Here is an 18777-nt window from a genome sequence, read left to right as displayed (position 1 = left end):
TCCCACTTCTTTTTCTACTCTGGTTAGAGCCTGTTTGTGCTGTCCTCTGAAGGGAGTAGTACACACCGGTGTAGGAAATCTTCAATTTCTTAGCAATTTCTCACATGGAATAGGCTTCATTTCTAAGAACAAGAATAGACTGTCGAGTTTCAGATGAAAGTTCTCTTTTTCTGGCCATTTTGAGCGTTTAATTGACCCCACAAATGTGATGCTCCAGAAACTCAATCTGCTCAAAGAAGTGCCCATCCAACCAATCCAACTTGTGGGAGCTGCTTCTGGAAGCGTGGGGTGCAATTTCTCCAGATTACCTCAACAAATTAACAGCTAGAATGCCAAAGGTCTGCAATGCTGTAATTGCTGCAAATGGAGGATTCTTTGACGAAAGCAAAGTTTGATGTAAAAAAAATCTTATTTCAAATACAAATCATTATTTCTAACCTTGTCAATGTCTTGACTCTATTTTCTATTCATTTCACAACATATGGTGGTGAATAAGTGTGACTTTTCATGGAAAACACAAAATTGTTTGGGTGATCCCAAACTTTTGAACGGTAGTGTATGTAACAAAACAGAATATGTATTCAGTAACTTTCAGATATATGTAACAACACAATATGTATTCAGTAACTTTCAGATATATGTAACAAAACAGAATATGTATTCAGTAACTTTCAGATATATGTAACAACACAGAATATGTATTCAGTAACTTTCAGATATATGTAACAAAACAGAATATGTATTCAGTAACTTTCAGATATATGTAACAACACAGACTATGTATTCAGTAACTTTCAGATATATGTAACAAAACAGAATATGTATTCAGTAACTTTCAGATATATGTAACAAAGCAAAATATGTATTCAGTAACTTTCAGATATATGTAACAAAACAGAATTCGTATGCAGTAACTTTCAGATATATGGAACAACACAGAATATGTATTCAGTAACTTTCAGATATATGTAACAACACAGAATATGTATTCAGTAACTTTCAGATATATGTAACAAAACAGAATTCTTATTCAGTAACTTTCAGATATATGTAACAACACAGAATATGTATTCAGTAACTTTCAGATATATGTAACAAAACAGAATATGTATTCAGTAACTTTCAGATATATGTAACAAAACAGAATATGTATTCAGTAACTTTCAGATATATGTAACGAAACAGAATATGTATTCAGTAACTTTCAGATATATGTAACAAAACAGAATTCTTATTCAGTAACTTTCAGATATATGTAACAAAACAGAATATGTATTCAGTAACTTTCAGATATATGTAACAAAACAGAATATGTATTCAGTAACTTTCAGATATATGTAACAAAACAGAATATGTATTCAGTAACTTTCAGATATATGTAACAACAGAATTCTTATGCAGTAACTTTTAACAATGCAAACGGGAGCGAGATCTCTTATTAAAATACAATAAATTACACTTGTGAAACAGATGTAATCTGAGAAAAAAGTCCTGTTACCCTTTATAGTTTAGGTAGATAAAGGTCTCAGTCACATTTGAGTAAAATAATCCTATTTCTATAAATGTCATAGGATCTTTTTTTTTAAAGATATTTTATTTTTCACGGACCCCTTGCAATTACACCACGGACCACTAGGGGTCCGCGGACCCCCGGTTGAGAAACACTGCTCTAGAGGGAGGTCCAACACAAATGCCATGGGTTGTACGTATAACGAGTGCTTCTTCTTGTTTCATGATAAATGCAAAAGCAGACACGTTATTATATCCTTTGCGGTTTCCACAAATGAAATAAAAATAAAAATAAACCCCACTGGCAAAGGGTCAGGGGCAGCAGGCTTGTCCTCCGGGCTGAGAGCAAAGCAGGGGTTGTGTGTGATATCAGCAGCGTGCCACGCAGCTTTACTGAGCCTGTGTATGATTTGCATGTCTTGCTGTCGAGCACCCACCTCGTCAGTACGGGACTCATGAACTTAGAGCTGTGGCAACTGACTCCAGTGCTCAGTCGCCTGAAACAAGCGCGCATGTTTCTAGAGCTCAGCACAGGTGCGACTACTGCGCTGCCCCGCGCTGCCGTCTGCCCAGCAAGCGTTGGCTGCTGCTGCCATCTAGTGGTCAACGTTTGAAGTGCAGCGCACACCTGACTTGCAAGGTGTTTAAGTCACCAAAGAATATCTCATGGTAGAGTTTATAAAAGGGTGACTCTCCAATTTGGGGCACATTTTGGCTTTTGACATATTTGAAAAAATAAAAAATTAAAATTCTTTAGAATCTGTTTTTTTGTTTTTCAGAAGCTCTATTAAGTGGTGTGGAACAAACAGCTTGGCGTAGCTTTGATCGTCCTACAAAACAAGTTTGATGTTAGGATGCTTTTTTCAAAATGTGACGTAATGACACGTGATGGTAATGACAACTTTCACTTTTTGGAGAAAAAGTTGGCTAAGACTTAGACTGGCTGAGCTAACTTGTGCAATGAATATACGTGAATAAAGTGAATAAATAAAGTTATTTCTGACCTAAAATACCCAACTAGTAACGTGTTTGGTAATGACTTGTAATAACCATCCTGTCATATCAGGACATATAAACTTTCACATGACTTACATGTGTAATAACCATCCTGTCATATCAAGACATATAAACCTTCACATTACATTTGTGACATGAAAAAGTCACGCTTCTGCCATGACTGCTCACGCGCCTCTGGCACTTCTCATTTCCATGGCAACCACGTTGTTGTTGTTTGATAAAACGTTGTTGCTCTAAAATGTTGGGTGTGATGTAATGACAGCTGTATGAGGGGCAGCCATATTTAACTATAAAAATGTGCAAACTGCACATATATAAACCATGTGAATTTGAAATATATCTTTATAGATTATTATGAGAAAATGCAAAGTAAAGCTTTAATGAATTCAACCATTTTATGACTTTATTATTGAGGGAAGTTAAAAAGTCTGGGGTGGGGACAAGCCCAAAACAGTGAAATTCTGCCACATTTGAATTTTCAACATACTGAAAAAATATTAAAATGTCATCATTGAGACACAAATCTTTGTTAGCTATAGCTAACATAAACTGACTCTAACAAATGCGATAATTGTTTTTTCAAAAAAAAAATTCTTGAAAATCCACCCTGGGGACAAAACTCCCTTAAGTGCTCCGTTGCAATGATGGTCCTGGAACAACATTAATTATGATGCAAGATGAATTATGATGCAGCATGAATTATGATGCAAGATGAATTATGATGCAACATGAATTTTGATGCAGCATGAATTATGATGCAGCATGAATTATGACGCAACATGAATTATGATGCAGCATGAATTATGACGCAACATGAATTATGATGTCGTAGGAACAAATACCAGGACGGTGATATCAGATCGTGCCTTTCTTTATGTCACAGTTATCTAAATGCTTTCCCCACCGAGTTAGAAATTATTTTATAATGTCCAGCACTTAACATTCAACTATAACACGGGCAACATGAAGAGTCATTATAAACGGGCTCCAGGTTTTGGACTGGTTTACATATATTTCCAGTCTCACTGATTCCAAGGTGTTGCATTCCAAACCGCTGCTTGAGCCAAACAGTTTCAACAAAGGGCAAACCAACGAGCTTTCTTTACCCTCTAAAATAGAGTACCGATGATGGGTGATTCTTCAAGTAAGGGAGTTTTCTGTCCCCAGGGTGGATTTTCAAGAAAAAAACAATTATTGTATTTGTTAGAGTTAGGTTGCTTTAGATTTGTGTCTCAACGATGACATTTTAAACTTCTTCAGTATGTTTGTCCCCAACCCAGACTTTTTAACTTCCCTCTATAATAAAGTAATAAAAACTGGTTGAAATCATTAAAGCTTTACTTTGCATTTTCTCATAATAATTTATAAAGATATATTTCAAATCCATATGGTTTATGTACGTGCAATTTGCACGTTTTTATTGTTAAATATGGCTGTCCCTCATACATGTGTCATCACATCACACCCAACATTTTAGATCAACAACGTTTTATCAAACAACAACAACGTGGTTGCCATGGAAACGAGAAGTGCCAGAGTCGCGCGAGCAGTCACGGCAGAAGCGTGACTCTTTCATGTCACAAATGTGAGTCATGTGATGATTTATATGTCCTGATCTGACAGGATGGTTATTACAAATGTAAGTAATGAAATGAACCACCAGATCCTGCTCTCTACCCTCGAGGAGCTGGGTGTCACAGGCTCTGCACTCTCAATGTTTGCATCCTACCTGACGGGTCGCTCCTACCAGGTGACATGGAGGGGATCTGTGTCGGAGCCTCGCAGACTGACTATAGGCATTCCACAGGGTTCCGTTCTGGGTCCTCTCCTGTTCTCCCTGTACACGACATCCCTGGGTTCTGTTATTCGCTTGCATGACTTCTCTTACCATTGTTATGCCGATGACACCCAGTTGATCTTGTCCTTCCCTCCCTCTGACACACAAGTAGAGACACACATTGCTGCGTGCTTTACTGACATCTCGGAGTGGATGGCGCCACACCACCTGAAGCCCAATCTGGACAGGACAGAGCTGATGTTCCTCCCGGGGAAAGGTTGCCCGCACCGAGACCTGGCAGTCACCATTGACAACACCGTGGTGACGCCGACCCGGACTGTGAGGAATCTGGGTGTGATCCTGGACGACCAACTGTTGTTTGCTGCAAACATTGCATCGGTTGCTCGCTCCTGCAGATTTCTCCTCTATAACATCAGGAGGATTCACCCATTCCTCACCGACGAGATGGCACAGGTGCTCATCCAGGCTCTGGTCATCTCCCGGCTGGACTACGGCAACTCCCTCCTTGCTGGCGCCCCGGCGTCGGCCATCAGACCCGTGGAGCTTGTTCAGAAAGCTGCAGCTTGTCTGGTGTTCAACCACCCTAAGTTCTCCCACACAACTCCCCTTCTGCTGTCCCTACACTGGCTCCCAGTAGCTGCTCGCATCGAGTTTAAGACTCTGGTGCTAGCCTACAGGGCAGTGAAAGGAACAGCTCCTTCCTATCTCCAGGCCATGGTCAAGCCCTACACCCCCGCCCGACCACTTCGCTCTGCTGCCTCGGGACGCCTGGTTGACCCGTCGCTCAGAGGCCCCTGCTGCCGATCGACCCGGTCCTGGTTCTGTTCTGTCCTGGCCCCACAGTGGTGGACTGAATTCCCCACTGATGTCAGGACAGCAGAGTCGCTGCCCATCTTTCAGCGCAGGTTGAAAACTCACCTCTTCAAGAACTACTGGTACCCTGTTACTTGCTCTTAGCACTTATTGTATTCACTCATTTAAAAAAGAAAACCTCTTTCTTGCGCTTTTACTTTAGCACTGGTTTTGCTCTTAGATGCTTGTTTAGACGCACTTATGACCTCTGATGACTAGTAGTTCTCCTGATTTCCTGTGTTAAATGATGCACTGGTTGTAGGTCGCTTTGGATAAAAGCATCGGCTAAATGACTGTCATGTAAGTAATGTGAAGGTTTATATGTCCTGATCTGACAGGATGGTTATTACTCATGTAGTAATGTGAAGGTTTATATGTCCTGATCTGACAGGATGGTTATTACACATGTAAGTCATGTGAAGGTTAATATGTCCTGATCTGACAGGATGGTTATTACACATGTAAGTCATGTGGAGGTTTATATTTCCTGATCTGACAGGATGGTTATTACACATGTAGTAATGTGGAGGTTTATATGTTCTGATCTGACAGGATGGTTATTACACATGTAAGTCATGTGAAGGTTTATATGTCCTGATCTGACCGGATGGTTATTACACATGTATGTCATGTGAAGGTTTATGTGTCCTGATCTGACAGGATGGTTATTACACATGTAGTAATGTGGAGGTTTATATGTCCTGATCTGACAGGATGGTTATTACACATGTAGTAATGTGGAGGTTTATATGTCCTGATCTGACAGGATGGTTATTACAAGTCATTACCACACAAGTTACTAGTTGAATATTTTAGTTCAGAAATAAGAAACTTCTCTTTATTCACGTATATTCATTGTACATTGTATGCTAGCTAACAAGTTAGCTTAGCCAGTCTAAGACTCAGCCAACTTTTTCTCCAAAAAGTGAAAGTTATCATCACCATCACGTGTCATTACATCACATTTTGCTGTTACAACTTTGAAAAAAGCATCATAACATCAAACTTGTTTTGTAGGACAATCAAAGCTACGCTAGGATATTTGTTCCAGATCACTTAACAGAGCTTGAAAAAAAGATTTTTATTTTTTCAAAATTTCAAAAGTGCCTCAAACTGAAGAATCCCTCTTGACTGGTCAGTTGCAATGGTGGTCTTGGAGCATTGTGACGTTGTAGGAGCACCACCAACTCGGTGACGCCAGGTACACCAAAAGGCCCACCTGTTGGACCGGTGCTCAGGCTTTCCAGTCGCAGGCAGTTTCAAAGCAGATAAAAATGTCTCTTCAAGACCGGGTAATTATCAAGATGACAGTTCTTTTCCTTTCATTGCATATCACATGTCTTCAGTGGGTCTTCTGTGGGCTCGGGCCACAGTTCATATGAAACGTTGACCTTTTAGATTAAATCATGGGACCTGCTCCTTTCCACAAAGTTACAGACAAACGCATCATACGTACATATTACCCTGTCAATTCCATTATTTCTAAAGTTATTCCTAATATAGAAGACAAATGCTCTTTTGTAGTTGTATGGTGGAAACTCTAGAACATGTTTTTATTCAGCGTGTACACGTGACAGTTTTTCAGCCGATTTCCAGTTAGATCTTAAAAACATATTTTGATGAAGACATTTCACTCAAAAAACATGATCTCTATTGATTTTCAACAATCCCAATTTCTCCAGCAATGAACAATATGTCATTAACTCGCTCGTTATTTTAGCCAAATTCTATATTCACAAAATGAACATTTTGAAGAAGTTACCGTCTTACACAACATCTAAACAAACAGATCTAAGCACATATCTTCAAACTCTACTACATTTAAAAACTTTTAATAAGAAATGAACAAAAACTATCAATGTATGCAAACTCTTCAGGATTATGCCTGATTAAGTAAACCTCTTGCGTGGGTCCATATGTGGTTGGTTTTTGTTTTGTTTTATTCCGTCTGTACACTTCTGGCATGAAGCTAATTATCTTGGTATTCTTTCTGCTCTATTTTTTTGTCAAATTGAAATGTTGGAAAATATTTCTCAATTTAAAAAAAAGAAGAAGACAAATACACCAAAAAAAAGTGAAGAGGGAATGAAGTTTTACTTCTTCTGAGGTTTTATTGGCGGTTGGCATCCATATATGTTGCAGTACCGCCACCTACTGAAATGCAAGAACTTCGCAGTGGTGCACGCAAAGGGATCCCATTCACATTGTCCATTCTGTAACCCACACCCAGTCTGAGTCGGTGCAAATCGTTCCCCGCAGTGTAACATCTAGATCTTCTCCAGATAGGGCAAAAACATTCAAGACCATCCTGATTCTTTCCCCTTTATTTCAGCAGTGCAACTTATGACCATGGCAATGAATGCCCACAGCCTTCATTTCTCTCCATCCTTATGGCAGCTTCGGCATATGACGATCTCCTTTCTGTGCTCATCTAATTCACTTTCTTTCCCTTAATTCTTTTTGGACATTGTGCTGACCCCGTATCGTGACTTCCTTTGCAGTGCAAGCACTGGGCTTGCACTTCCTCAACTTTGCACTCCTCCACGTTGCAGTTGTCCTTCCCACATCTCCTGACTCCCCTACATACTGCAGCAGTATGTCCATCTTCTTGGCAACAAAAAAAATCTGAGAGGAGCTCTCTTGTATGGCCCCACCCTGTAACACACATACTCGTGGTACACTCTTTCCGGCTATTCCCCCTTCAAAAATCAAACACACAGGGCTCTGTGCATAACTGCAGTCCACTGACTTCTGGTTTCCAATGCAGTGGTCATACCGGTTTCCTGTTTGTGGGCGTGCACGTGCTACTGGCCTGTTTTTCGCGATGCCTGTTGGACTACAGTCATGCACAGAGTCTATTCTGTTGGACTACAGTCATGCACAGTCTATTCTGTTGGGCTACAGTCATGCACAGAGTCTATTCTGTTGGGCTACAGTCACGCACAGAGTCTATTCTGTTGGGCTACAGTCACGCACAGAGTCTATTCTGTTGGACTACAGTCACGCACAGTCTATTCTGTTGGGCTACAGTCACGCACAGAGTCTATTCTGTTGGACTACAGTCATGCACAGAGTCTATTCTGTTGGACTACAGTCATGCACAGTCTATTCTGTTGGGCTACAGTCATGCACAGAGTCTATTCTGTTGGGCTACAGTCACGCACAGAGTCTATTCTGTTGGACTACAGTCACGCACAGTCTATTCTGTTGGACTACAGTCACGCACAGAGTCTATTCTGTTGGACTACAGTCACGCACAGAGTCTATTCTGTTGGGCTACAGTCATGCACAGAGTCTATTCTGTTGGGCTACAGTCATGCACAGAGTCTATTCTGATGGACTACAGTCACGCACAGAGTCTATTCTGTTGGACTACAGTCACGCACAGTCTATTCTGTTGGACTACAGTCACGCACAGAGTCTATTCTGTTGGACTACAGTCACGCACAGAGTCTATTCTGTTGGGCTACAGTCATGCACAGAGTCTATTCTGTTGGGCTACAGTCACGCACAGAGTCTATTCTGATGGACTACAGTCACGCACAGAGTCTATTCTGTTGGACTACAGTCACGCACAGAGTCTATTCTGTTGGGCTACAGTCATGCACAGAGTCTATTCTGTTGGGCTACAGTCATGCACAGAGTCTATCCTGTACGGCTACAGTCATGCACAGTCTATTCTGTGGGGCTAGAGTCATGCACAGAGTCTATCCTGTACGGCTACAGTCATGCACAGTCTATTCTGTGGGGCTAGAGTCATGCACAGAGTCTATTCTGTTGGACTACAGTCACGCACAGAGTCTATTCTGTTGGACTACAGTCACGCACAGAGTCTATTCTGTTGGACTACAGTCATGCACAGAGTCTATTCTGTTGGGCTACAGTCATGCACAGTCTATTCTGTTGGACTACAGTCATGCACAGTCTATTCTGTTGGACTACAGTCATGCACAGAGTCTATTCTGTTGGACTACAGTCACGCACAGAGTCTATTCTGTTGGGCTACAGTCACGCACAGAGTCTATTCTGTTGGACTACAGTCACGCACACTCTATTCTGTTGGACTACAGTCACGCACAGAGTCTATTCTGTTGGACTACAGTCATGCACAGAGTCTATTCTGTTGGGCTACAGTCATGCAACAGAGTCTATTCTGTTGGACTACAGTCATGCACACTCTATTCTGTTGGACTACAGTCATGCACAGAGTCTATTCTGTTGGACTACAGTCATGCACAGAGTGTATTCTGTTGGGCTACAGTCATGCAACAGAGTCTATTCTGTTGGACTGCAGTCATGCACAGAGTCTATTCTGTTGGGCTACAGTCATGCAACAGTGTCTATTCTGTTGGACTACAGTCATGCACAGAGTCTATTCTGTTGGACTACAGTCATGCAACAGAGTCTATTCTGTTGGACTACAGTCATGCAACAGAGTCTATTCTGTTGGACTACAGTCACGCACAGAGTCTATTCTGTTGGACTACAGTCATGCACAGAGTCTATTCTGTTGGACTACAGTCATGCACAGTCTATTCTGTTGGACTACAGTCACGCACAGAGTCTATTCTGTTGGACTACAGTCACGCACAGAGTCTATTCTGATGGGCTACAGTCATGCAAAGAGTCTATTCTGTTGGACTACAGTCATGCACGGAGTCTATTCTGTTGGACTACAGTCACGCACAGTCTATTCTGTTGGACTACAGTCATGCAACAGAGTCTATTCTGTTGGACTACAGTCACGCACAGAGTCTATTCTGTTGGGCTACAGTCACGCACAGAGTCTATTCTGTTGGGCTACAGTCACGCACAGTCTATTCTGTCGGGCTACAGTCACGCACAGAGTCTATTCTGTTGGACTACAGTCATGCACAGAACAGGGCTACAGTCATGCACAGAGTCTATTCTGTTGGACTACAGTCATGCACAGAGTCTATTCTGTTGGGCTACAGTCATGCACAGAGTCTATTCTGTTGGGCTACAGTCATGCACAGAGTCTATTCTGTTGGACTACAGTCATGCACGGAGTCTATTCTGTTGGACTACAGTCATGCACAGAGTCTATTCTGTTGGGCTACAGTCATGCACAGAGTCTATTCTGATGGACTACAGTCATGCACAGAGTCTATTCTGTTGGACTACAGTCATGCACAGTCTATTCTGTTGGACTACAGTCATGCACAGAGTCTATTCTGTTGGACTACAGTCATGCACAGAGTCTATTCTGTTGGACTACAGTCATGCACAGAGTCTATCCTGTACGGCTACAGTCATGCACAGAGTCTATTCTGTTGGACTACAGTCATGCAGAGTCTATTCTGTTGGACTACAGTCACGCACAGAGTCTATCCTGTTGGACTACAGTCATGCACAGAGTCTATCCTGTTGGACTACAGTCATGCACAGTCTATTCTGTTGGACTACAGTCATGCACAGTCTATTCTGTTGGGCTACAGTCATGCACAGAGTCTATTCTGTTGGACTACAGTCACGCACAGAGTCTATTCTGTTGGACTACAGTCACGCACAGAGTCTATTCTGTTGGACTAGTCATGCACAGAGTCTATTCTGTTGGACTACAGTCACGCACAGAGTCTATTCTGTTGGACTACAGTCATGCACAGAGTCTATTCTGTTGGACTACAGTCATGCACAGAGTCTATTCTGTTGGACTACAGTCACGCACAGAGTCTATTCTGTTGGACTACAGTCATGCACAGAGTCTATTCTGTTGGACTAGTCATGCACAGAGTCTATTCTGTTGGACTACAGTCATGCACAGAGTCCGTTACTGTCCTCCCTGTCTCAGAATCTAGTCGTTCTTCTTGCCACACGTGCACCTGCAACCTCCCGAAATGACTCGGCCTCTGCTGACAATGGCACACGCCACTTATCACTCAGCTCGTCCCTGCTTGAGAGCCGAGTGGGAAGCAAGTCACACAGCAGCAGTCTTTACATGCACCCATCCTGAGGGCTCCGTCTCTGACGCCTTGAGACGCAGCCAGTGGTAACCACCCCCACCTGTCGCGCATCCCCCAAGTCTTCCCCCCCTACAAACTCTCCGACCGCATGCGGGTGCTTTGAAAATCCCGTCTTCCCTTGTCGCGGCTATCGTCTCGTCAGGATACGCGTCTCCTCCGTCCTCCAAAGACTGACGAGAGTCGCTCGACTAGTTCGACGTATTCCTCGTCCCTCTCGTCTTCTTCTCGAACCTGCTCTCGTATCCTCATTTTCAATTTCGCTCCCGCCCCCCTCCTCCCCAACTCCGACACCGTTTCCGCCAGCCTCCGGCCCTCTCCCGAAGATCGACGTTTCAACCAGCCAATCGTTTTACAGCCTGGGTGGCATTTCCTGTGATATTGGCCAATCAGCCGCGGCGCCGCTGATCAATAAATAAATAGCTGACAAATACGTCACGGAGAGGGGGCGGGAACTCGTAAAAGCAGCAGCGGCGATATTTTGGCGACACATTTCACCATTTCCAAAATAACTTCGTGCGATTTCAGTTGGACCGAAAGGTAAACTGAGTTTACAGTGTTGCGTTTCGGGGAAACGCGGTTTCAGCCGCGACGGAGAGCTGGCGAAACTTGCGACGCCGGACAAGCGCTCAGCTGTCGAGTCCAACTGGGGAACCAGCGCCGACCAAACCACAGCGCTGGCTAGCTTGGTGTTCCGCCAAGCTAAGCTAAGCTAAGCTAACGCTAGCTAGCCTTTTGCCGAGTCCGCGGATGTAGCGGGGCTAACGCTAGCTAGCCGCCGGTCGGGTCCGCGAACGTTAACGGTCCGCCTGTGCCTTCGCAGAGCTGCGGGGGACCCAAATACAGCGTTCAGAGCTGGCGTTGTGGTTTAAAGAGGGTCGCCGTGGCCGCGTCGGCTTCTCGACCGAAATGTCTAAACTTATTTGTGCATTTCCGCTTGCATAGACGATGGTCCTCGATGTTGAGGAAGCCATGATCCAATCAGAGCCGGATCCTAAAACCCGTAGTTGTTCTTTATTTGTGGGCATGGCGACAAGGTCGCTGGACGCGAGACAGGCGTGAGAAAACGCGACTGCCTCGTCCTTCAGCGCGGTTAGCTAATGGAGGAGCGTTGGTGTTGTCATGCGGCTCATCTCTCTCTCTCATCTCTCTCGGGTCTCCAAACTTGCCGTTTGTTGACACCGCCCCCCCCCCCCTGATTCTGCCGGAATTCAGAAAGCGTTTAATTAGTCGCCTGTCCCGCGGCAGCCCTGCTGTAGTATCACGTGGCCTGTCAGCATAGTTATGTAAATGTGGCTGTCATGTCTTCCTAACCTGGAGATCGTACGCAGTGTAGGTAGAGATGCGAAGCAGGCGAGGTGCTGCGGTCGCTTGAGGCCTTCCACGTTGCCCTGTGAACAGCAAGGGGGACGCGAAGTAGGATCAACTGGTGTGCTTGTGGTGGCTCAGCAACATACTGCATGTCAGACAGTCAGAAGTGTCTCAGAGGTCTGGAAGGACTTCTGTCTCCGTAGCTGTGTTTACAAAGCGCTTTTTGTCCGCTATCATAAGTTGGAAGTTGCTATGTAGGACTGGACTGCGCTGATATGCCGTATGCTGCAGACCCGACAAATGACAGAAATAGAAGAATACAAAACAGTGACGTTTGATCAGCCCCGATTATGTCCTTTAAGCCACGGAGTTGTAGCCTAGGAAGGGTTAGCAATGCGTTTGTCTTTAGTAAAAGGAAAGTTGGCAGTCTGCCATCCTTTACATATGGTGTCCATTATAGGGATCGTAGATAATGATGACAGGCAATGAAGTGAGATAGGCATTTATAGTTTCCCTGGAGCTAATCGTAATCCAGTCTTTTGATCATAATATTCAGTCGCAAAAAAAACCCCAACCATTTGATTGCATTTGAAATATTTGTAGGCTGCGTATTCTGCAAGGTCTGCAACATCTCATGGCTGCTGTATCCTGTTTACTATTCCCTTTGTGTCACTTGCTCCCAAACCGTTAACACTGTTGCAGTAGCTGATAAAATAAGATATTTTTGCTTTACCATTCCCTAGGGAGCAAGGGTGCTAGAAAAGCCTCACAAAGTTTTCTGATGTCTAAAACTTGATGAAAGATGCCTTGCAGCATTGAGTCCAATTTCATCGTAAGTCGGAAACTATGCATTGTTATCGGATTTCCTTGGTGAAAATGTGACTTTCCGTGTCTAGAGCCATGAAACGCTAAAGATGAGTTCAGATTTTAATGCATGTACATGATATGATCTTTGCCAAACTGATTCACAAAGTTTCCACAATGCTTTCAGAGTTTAAAAATTATCAATTTGTATTCTCTGTTTAAGTCATAGTCCCAACTTCATAGATACATATATGATTATGTATCATGTTTTGGTACACTAAAATTATTCTCTCTTCCTCCCTGCAGTGTTAAAACATCCTCCCAGTAATCCAGTAGATGTCCACCCCTACGGACCCGTCAGGTGGTATGTCCCATCCTGGTCCTTCCCCTGGGGCAGGGCTATCTCCAGGGCCCATCTTGGGCCCTAGCCCTGGCCCTGACCCTTCACCAGGCTCTGTTCACAGTATGATGGGCCCAAGCCCTGGGCCTGGTACCCCAAGTGCATCTCATGGTATGCAGAGCCAAGGGCCGGGGGATTATGCTCAGGACAGCATGTATCCTATGCACAAGGTATGGCATACCTTCTACCATAAATGTTCCTGTCAGAACTATATGTAAGGACAATGTCAGGAATACTGTTTGTTTGATGCTATCGAAAAATCATCACCTGTAAGTTCAGTTAGAACTGTAGTTTGAGATCACGATGGAAAATATGCCATCAATAATGGAGAGGGCAACTACAATGCCAAGGCAATTCAAATGTTACTTTACATTTAACGGCGCGCAAAGACTTAAAAACTGGTATGATCTAGTTGTTTCCTATTTTAGTTACTGTTCAATCAAAGAGAGCCAGCTATGTAACGTGTGACATCTTTTCCAACGTTCTTGGTTTTGATTGGACCAACACTGGCTGCATTCACTGTCATGCTGATGTTGAGTGTCTAATAAGACCTATTTCATTTCCTTCATTACCAAGAAAAAATGCTCTAATTCAATCAACACAGCACAGTGACAGTTAATCCAGCTGTCAACAGTACTCTTTACTATGTGTCAGGGCTGTGAACTGCTGCTTATAAAGTCCCTCCTTTATCCACCAACAGAAAATAGCAATGGTACCAGTGCCAGAAATGATAGTGGCATGATAAAACTTTATATAACTGAAGTTTTGATGGACTGGCAGTCTTCATCATAATTCTGATATCTGATATCCTTCTTGTTGTGGTTGGAAGACAATGTACCAATCTATGTCTGTAATTTTCCCAGCCTCATAACAATGGCTATTTGAAAAAAAGCTAATCTTCAAGTCTTTAACAAAAAAAAACAAAAAAAAAGCGTATTCTTTTCGTCTTAGTGGTGTTTAGTTTGGTGTTGCATTCAAGTCAGGTCTTGTTTTTAATTAATTGTTTTTACAGTTAGAGTGGTAATGGAGTGCCAACATTGCTGAGTAAAGTACAGGAGAAATTACTTAATTTGAAGCATTTGGTGGTCTTATTATTATTATTTATATCTTATTTGAATGTTTTGTCCATTTTCAGTCCATGGAGGGGATGAATGACAAGGCCATGGCTGATGCAATGCATTTTGGCCACATGAAGGGCGTAGGGATGAGGTCTCTCCACAGTGGCATGGGGCCTTCACAGAGCCCTATGGACCAGCACAGCCAAGGTAAACCTTGGTTATCTCAGTCCTTCAGTTCAACTAGATGCAAATTTAATTCTTAGTCCTTTGAACATTTTACAGTTTGTAGTAATGTGAGGTATGTTTCAGTTAAACAATTCCCTCCTGTCTGCTGCAGGTTACATGTCTCCCCACCCATCCCCCATGGGTGCCCATGAGCATGCCTCTAGCCCCATGTCTGGAGGTGGAGGTGGAGGTGGACCTACTCCACCTCAGATGGCCCCCAATCAGCCAGGCCCCATGATGCCCATGGATCCCCAGGGAGCCATGCCCAGCATGGGGCCGCAAAATCGGGGGCCGTCTGCCTTCAGTCCTGTCCAGCTGCAGCAGCTCCGAGCCCAGATCTTGGCCTATAAGATCCTAGGTCGTGGGCAGCCCCTGCCCGAAAACCTCCAGCTGGCCGTCCAGGGTAAGAGGAGTCTTCCCACCATGCAACAGCAACAACAACAACAGCAACAACAACAACAACAACAGCAGCAGCAACAACAACAGCAACAACAGCAACAACAACAGCAACAACAACAACAAACAGCTGGTGCAAACCCATATAACAGGCCTCCAGGTAGGAGGATGCATCACCATCACATAATTAACCCCAACCCTATGAAAGCATTATAAATGCATTATAATGCAGTATACATGTATTATAAATGCATTTTAAATGCACATTTAAAAAACTAAACTTTTATAAAGCTTAACATTTCAGGGGACAAGTGAATATTTATTATTTGAAAAGATTTTCTCCCTGTCAATGTTGAGGGCTTAGCTTTTAGCCCAGATGGTAAAGGTGGACTCTTTGAATTTAATGCCCCCTGGATTCAGAGCAGTTCTCTAATGTATCAGGTATCCTGAGAGCCCCACCTCCATATACAGTGTAAAGGGGAGAACTGTTCGCTTAGTTTGAAAATGAGACAGAAATGAAACTGCTGCTGTATGGAGTTAAAAAGAAGAACTGATAATAGTAGAACTTGTTGTACCAACAGGTATGCCAATGGCACCTATGGGCGGTCCCCAGTCGAGCCCTTGTCCTACTCCGACCATGCAAGGACACAGCCAGAACACAGGACCAAAGCCTTGGCCTGAGGGTCAGTAACTTTTAAGAAATTAAGAATAGTGAATAGTGTTGAGTGAACTTTCATTCTACACACAGTTTTCAGGTCTTCGGGAAGGATGATAGGTTGTGTGGGAGATGGGGGGGGGGGCACACAAAGGTATTTTTGTGGAAAGAGGAGCACCAGACTAAAAAGTTTTGAGTACTGTTGGGTCTTTTCCAAGTATTGGATGCGTACCCCAGCACTTGAAAGAGCATCAGAGTACACAGCAGGCACTTCAAACTCTGGGCAGAGGCAGGATAAAGAAATCAACGTTTGCAGAAAAACGGAGTCCACCGTGTGTCTTTTTTTTATTATTATTCAATACATAATCCCAGATTGGCCGAGAGAGGAGGTGTGGTATTGTATGAGGAAGTCAGGAGTTGCAGAGAAGTATGTGGGAGTGGTGCATGATACGTATGAGGGAAGTGTGACAATGGTGAGGTGTGCGGTTGGAATGACAGATGGGTTCAAGGTGGAGGTCGGATTACATCAAGGATCGGCTCTGAGCCCTTTCTTGTTTGCAATGGTGATGGACAGGTTGACGGACAAGATCAGGCAGGAGTCTCCATGGACGATGATGTTTGCGGATGACATTGTGATCTGTAGCGAGAGTAGGGTGCAGGTTGAGGAGAGCCTGGAGAGGTGGAGGTATGCACTGGAGAGAAGAGGAATGAAAGTCAGTAGGAGCAAGACAGAATACCTATGCGTGAATGAGAGAGAGGACAGTGGAATGGTCAGGATGCAAGGAGTGGAGGTGACAAAGGCATTTGAGTTTAAATACTTGGGGTCAGCTGTCCAAAGTAACGGGGAGAGCAGAAGAGAGGTGAAGAAGAGAGTGCAGGCAGGTTGGAGTGGGTGGAGAAGAGTGTCAGGAGTGATTTGCGACAGAAGGGTACCAGCAAGAGTTAAAGGGAAAGTTTACAAGATGGTTGTGAGACCAGCTATGTTATATGGTTTGGAGACAGTGACACTGACGAAAAGACAGGAGGCGGAGCTGGAGGTGGCAGAGATGAAGATGATAAGATTTTCACTGGGAGTGACGAAGAAGGACAGGATTAGGAACGATTATATTAGAGGGACCGCTCAGGTTGGACGGTTTGGAGACAAAGCAAGAGAGGCAAGATTGAGATGGCTTGGACATGTGTGGAGGAGAGATGCTGAGTATATTGGGAGAAGGATGCTGAATATGGAGCTGCCAGGGAAGAGGAGAAGAAGAAGGCCAAAGAGGAGGTTTATGGATGTAGTGAGGGAAGACATGCAGGTGGCTGGTGTGACAGAGGAAGACGCAGAAGACAGGAAGAAATGGAAACGGATGATCCGCTGTGGCGACCCCTAACGGGAGCAGCCGAAAGTAGTAGTACATAATCCCAGATTGGATTCTCTTTGGAAATTCATTAAAAAACAAATGCTTTGACACTGCAAGGAAAAGAGTAGATGACGGGAGCTTGATGTAATATAACAAGCCTGGCTTGGTGTGTTCTATTTACCATTCTACTCTTTACAACAAGCTCCAACCCAAAGCGTTTGCACACATTAACCTGCGCAGTTCTGTCTAGATTTTTAAACAACAATTGTCTCCAGAAGCTACAGGTATCAGAGAGCCAAGACTCTATGATAATCTCCAAGTGACAAATCCTGCAGCCTCTGCATTGGCTGAGAGCAGGAGACTGTGAACGGGAACAAAGTTGTAGGACCTAGGGGAATTTAAAAAAAAAAACTTATTGGGATATGGACACATACATTGGTGGGGAGTATACGGTTGTCAGTGGTAGAAAAATGTGTGCTGCTATAGCTTTACCAAGTTTTTTTCTACAGTGGTTGAGATGAACAGTAGTGTATATTGTGCTGGTGTTGATGTTACCATTTACCACCCAGAAACCTCAGAATGTTCTTTCAGTAGTGGGTAGGTAACAGGTAGACAATAGTTCTCCAGTCGTGACTGGACAGATGTTCTGCCTTCTCCCTGCACTTTGATCCAGTGCAGCTTGTTGTGCAATGTTGAGTATAAACCAACTCTGCTTCACTGACACATTTTTCAGTTGGGTGTATAGGGTAAATAATGATAATTTTGATACATAGTAAAGATGCACCGATCAGCCAAAACATTAAAACCACCTGAGGCCACTGCCATCAGGGAACACCATTGCCATCAAGGGGGGTACCTGGTCTGCAACGATGTTTAGGTAGGTGGTACTTATCAGAGTAACATTCACATGAATGCCAGGACCCAAGGTTTCCCAGCAGAACTTTGCCCAGAGCATCACACAGCCTCTGCTGACTTGCCTTCTTCCCACAGTGCATCCTGGTGCCTTCTCTTCCCCAGGTAAACGATGCACCCGTACCTGGTCGTCCACATGATGTAAGAGAAAATGTGATTCATCAGACCAGGCCACCTTCTTCCATTGCTCCATGGTCGTTCTGATGTTCAAGTGCCCATTATAGATGCTTTCAATGGTGGACAGGGGTCATCATGGGCACTGTGATCAGTCTGTGGCTGTGCAGACCCATACACAGCAAGCTGTGATGCACTGTGTGTTGTGACACCTGTCTATCATAGCCAGCATTAACTTTTTCAGCAATTTGAGCTACAGTAGCTCTTCTGTGGGATCAGACCAGACGGGCCAGCCTTCGCTCCCCATGCGTATCAGTGATCTTTAGGCGCCCATGACCCTGACACAGGTTCACTGGTTGTCCTTCCTTGGACCACTTTTGGTAGGTACCGACCTCTGCATAC

At 43.8% G+C, this 18777-nt stretch overlaps 1 protein-coding gene across 2 annotated transcripts in view; it reads left to right on the top strand.

The window, feature by feature from the left end:
* Nucleotides 1–11601: 11601 nt before the first annotated feature.
* The window catches only part of smarca2 (SWI/SNF related, matrix associated, actin dependent regulator of chromatin, subfamily a, member 2), an 86234-nt gene continuing 79058 nt past the window's right edge, over nucleotides 11602–18777 (top strand). Inside the window, exons 1-6 of one of the 2 annotated variants that reach the window (XM_056291303.1) lie at nucleotides 11602–11697; nucleotides 13212–13300; nucleotides 13579–13842; nucleotides 14808–14937; nucleotides 15068–15511; nucleotides 15933–16034. In XM_056291303.1, coding sequence (XP_056147278.1) covers nucleotides 13609–13842; nucleotides 14808–14937; nucleotides 15068–15511; nucleotides 15933–16034 — 910 coding nt within the window. In that variant the 5' untranslated portion in view covers nucleotides 11602–11697; nucleotides 13212–13300; nucleotides 13579–13608. The remainder of the gene's footprint in view (nucleotides 11698–13211; nucleotides 13301–13578; nucleotides 13843–14807; nucleotides 14938–15067; nucleotides 15512–15932; nucleotides 16035–18777) is intronic. The other variant, XM_056291383.1, reaches the window with a different exon arrangement.

Source organism: Lampris incognitus, chromosome 1 (genome assembly GCF_029633865.1).
Source record: "Lampris incognitus isolate fLamInc1 chromosome 1, fLamInc1.hap2, whole genome shotgun sequence".
NCBI lineage: Eukaryota > Metazoa > Chordata > Actinopteri > Lampriformes > Lampridae > Lampris > Lampris incognitus.
This window is presented reverse-complemented; position numbering and strand designations above follow the sequence as displayed.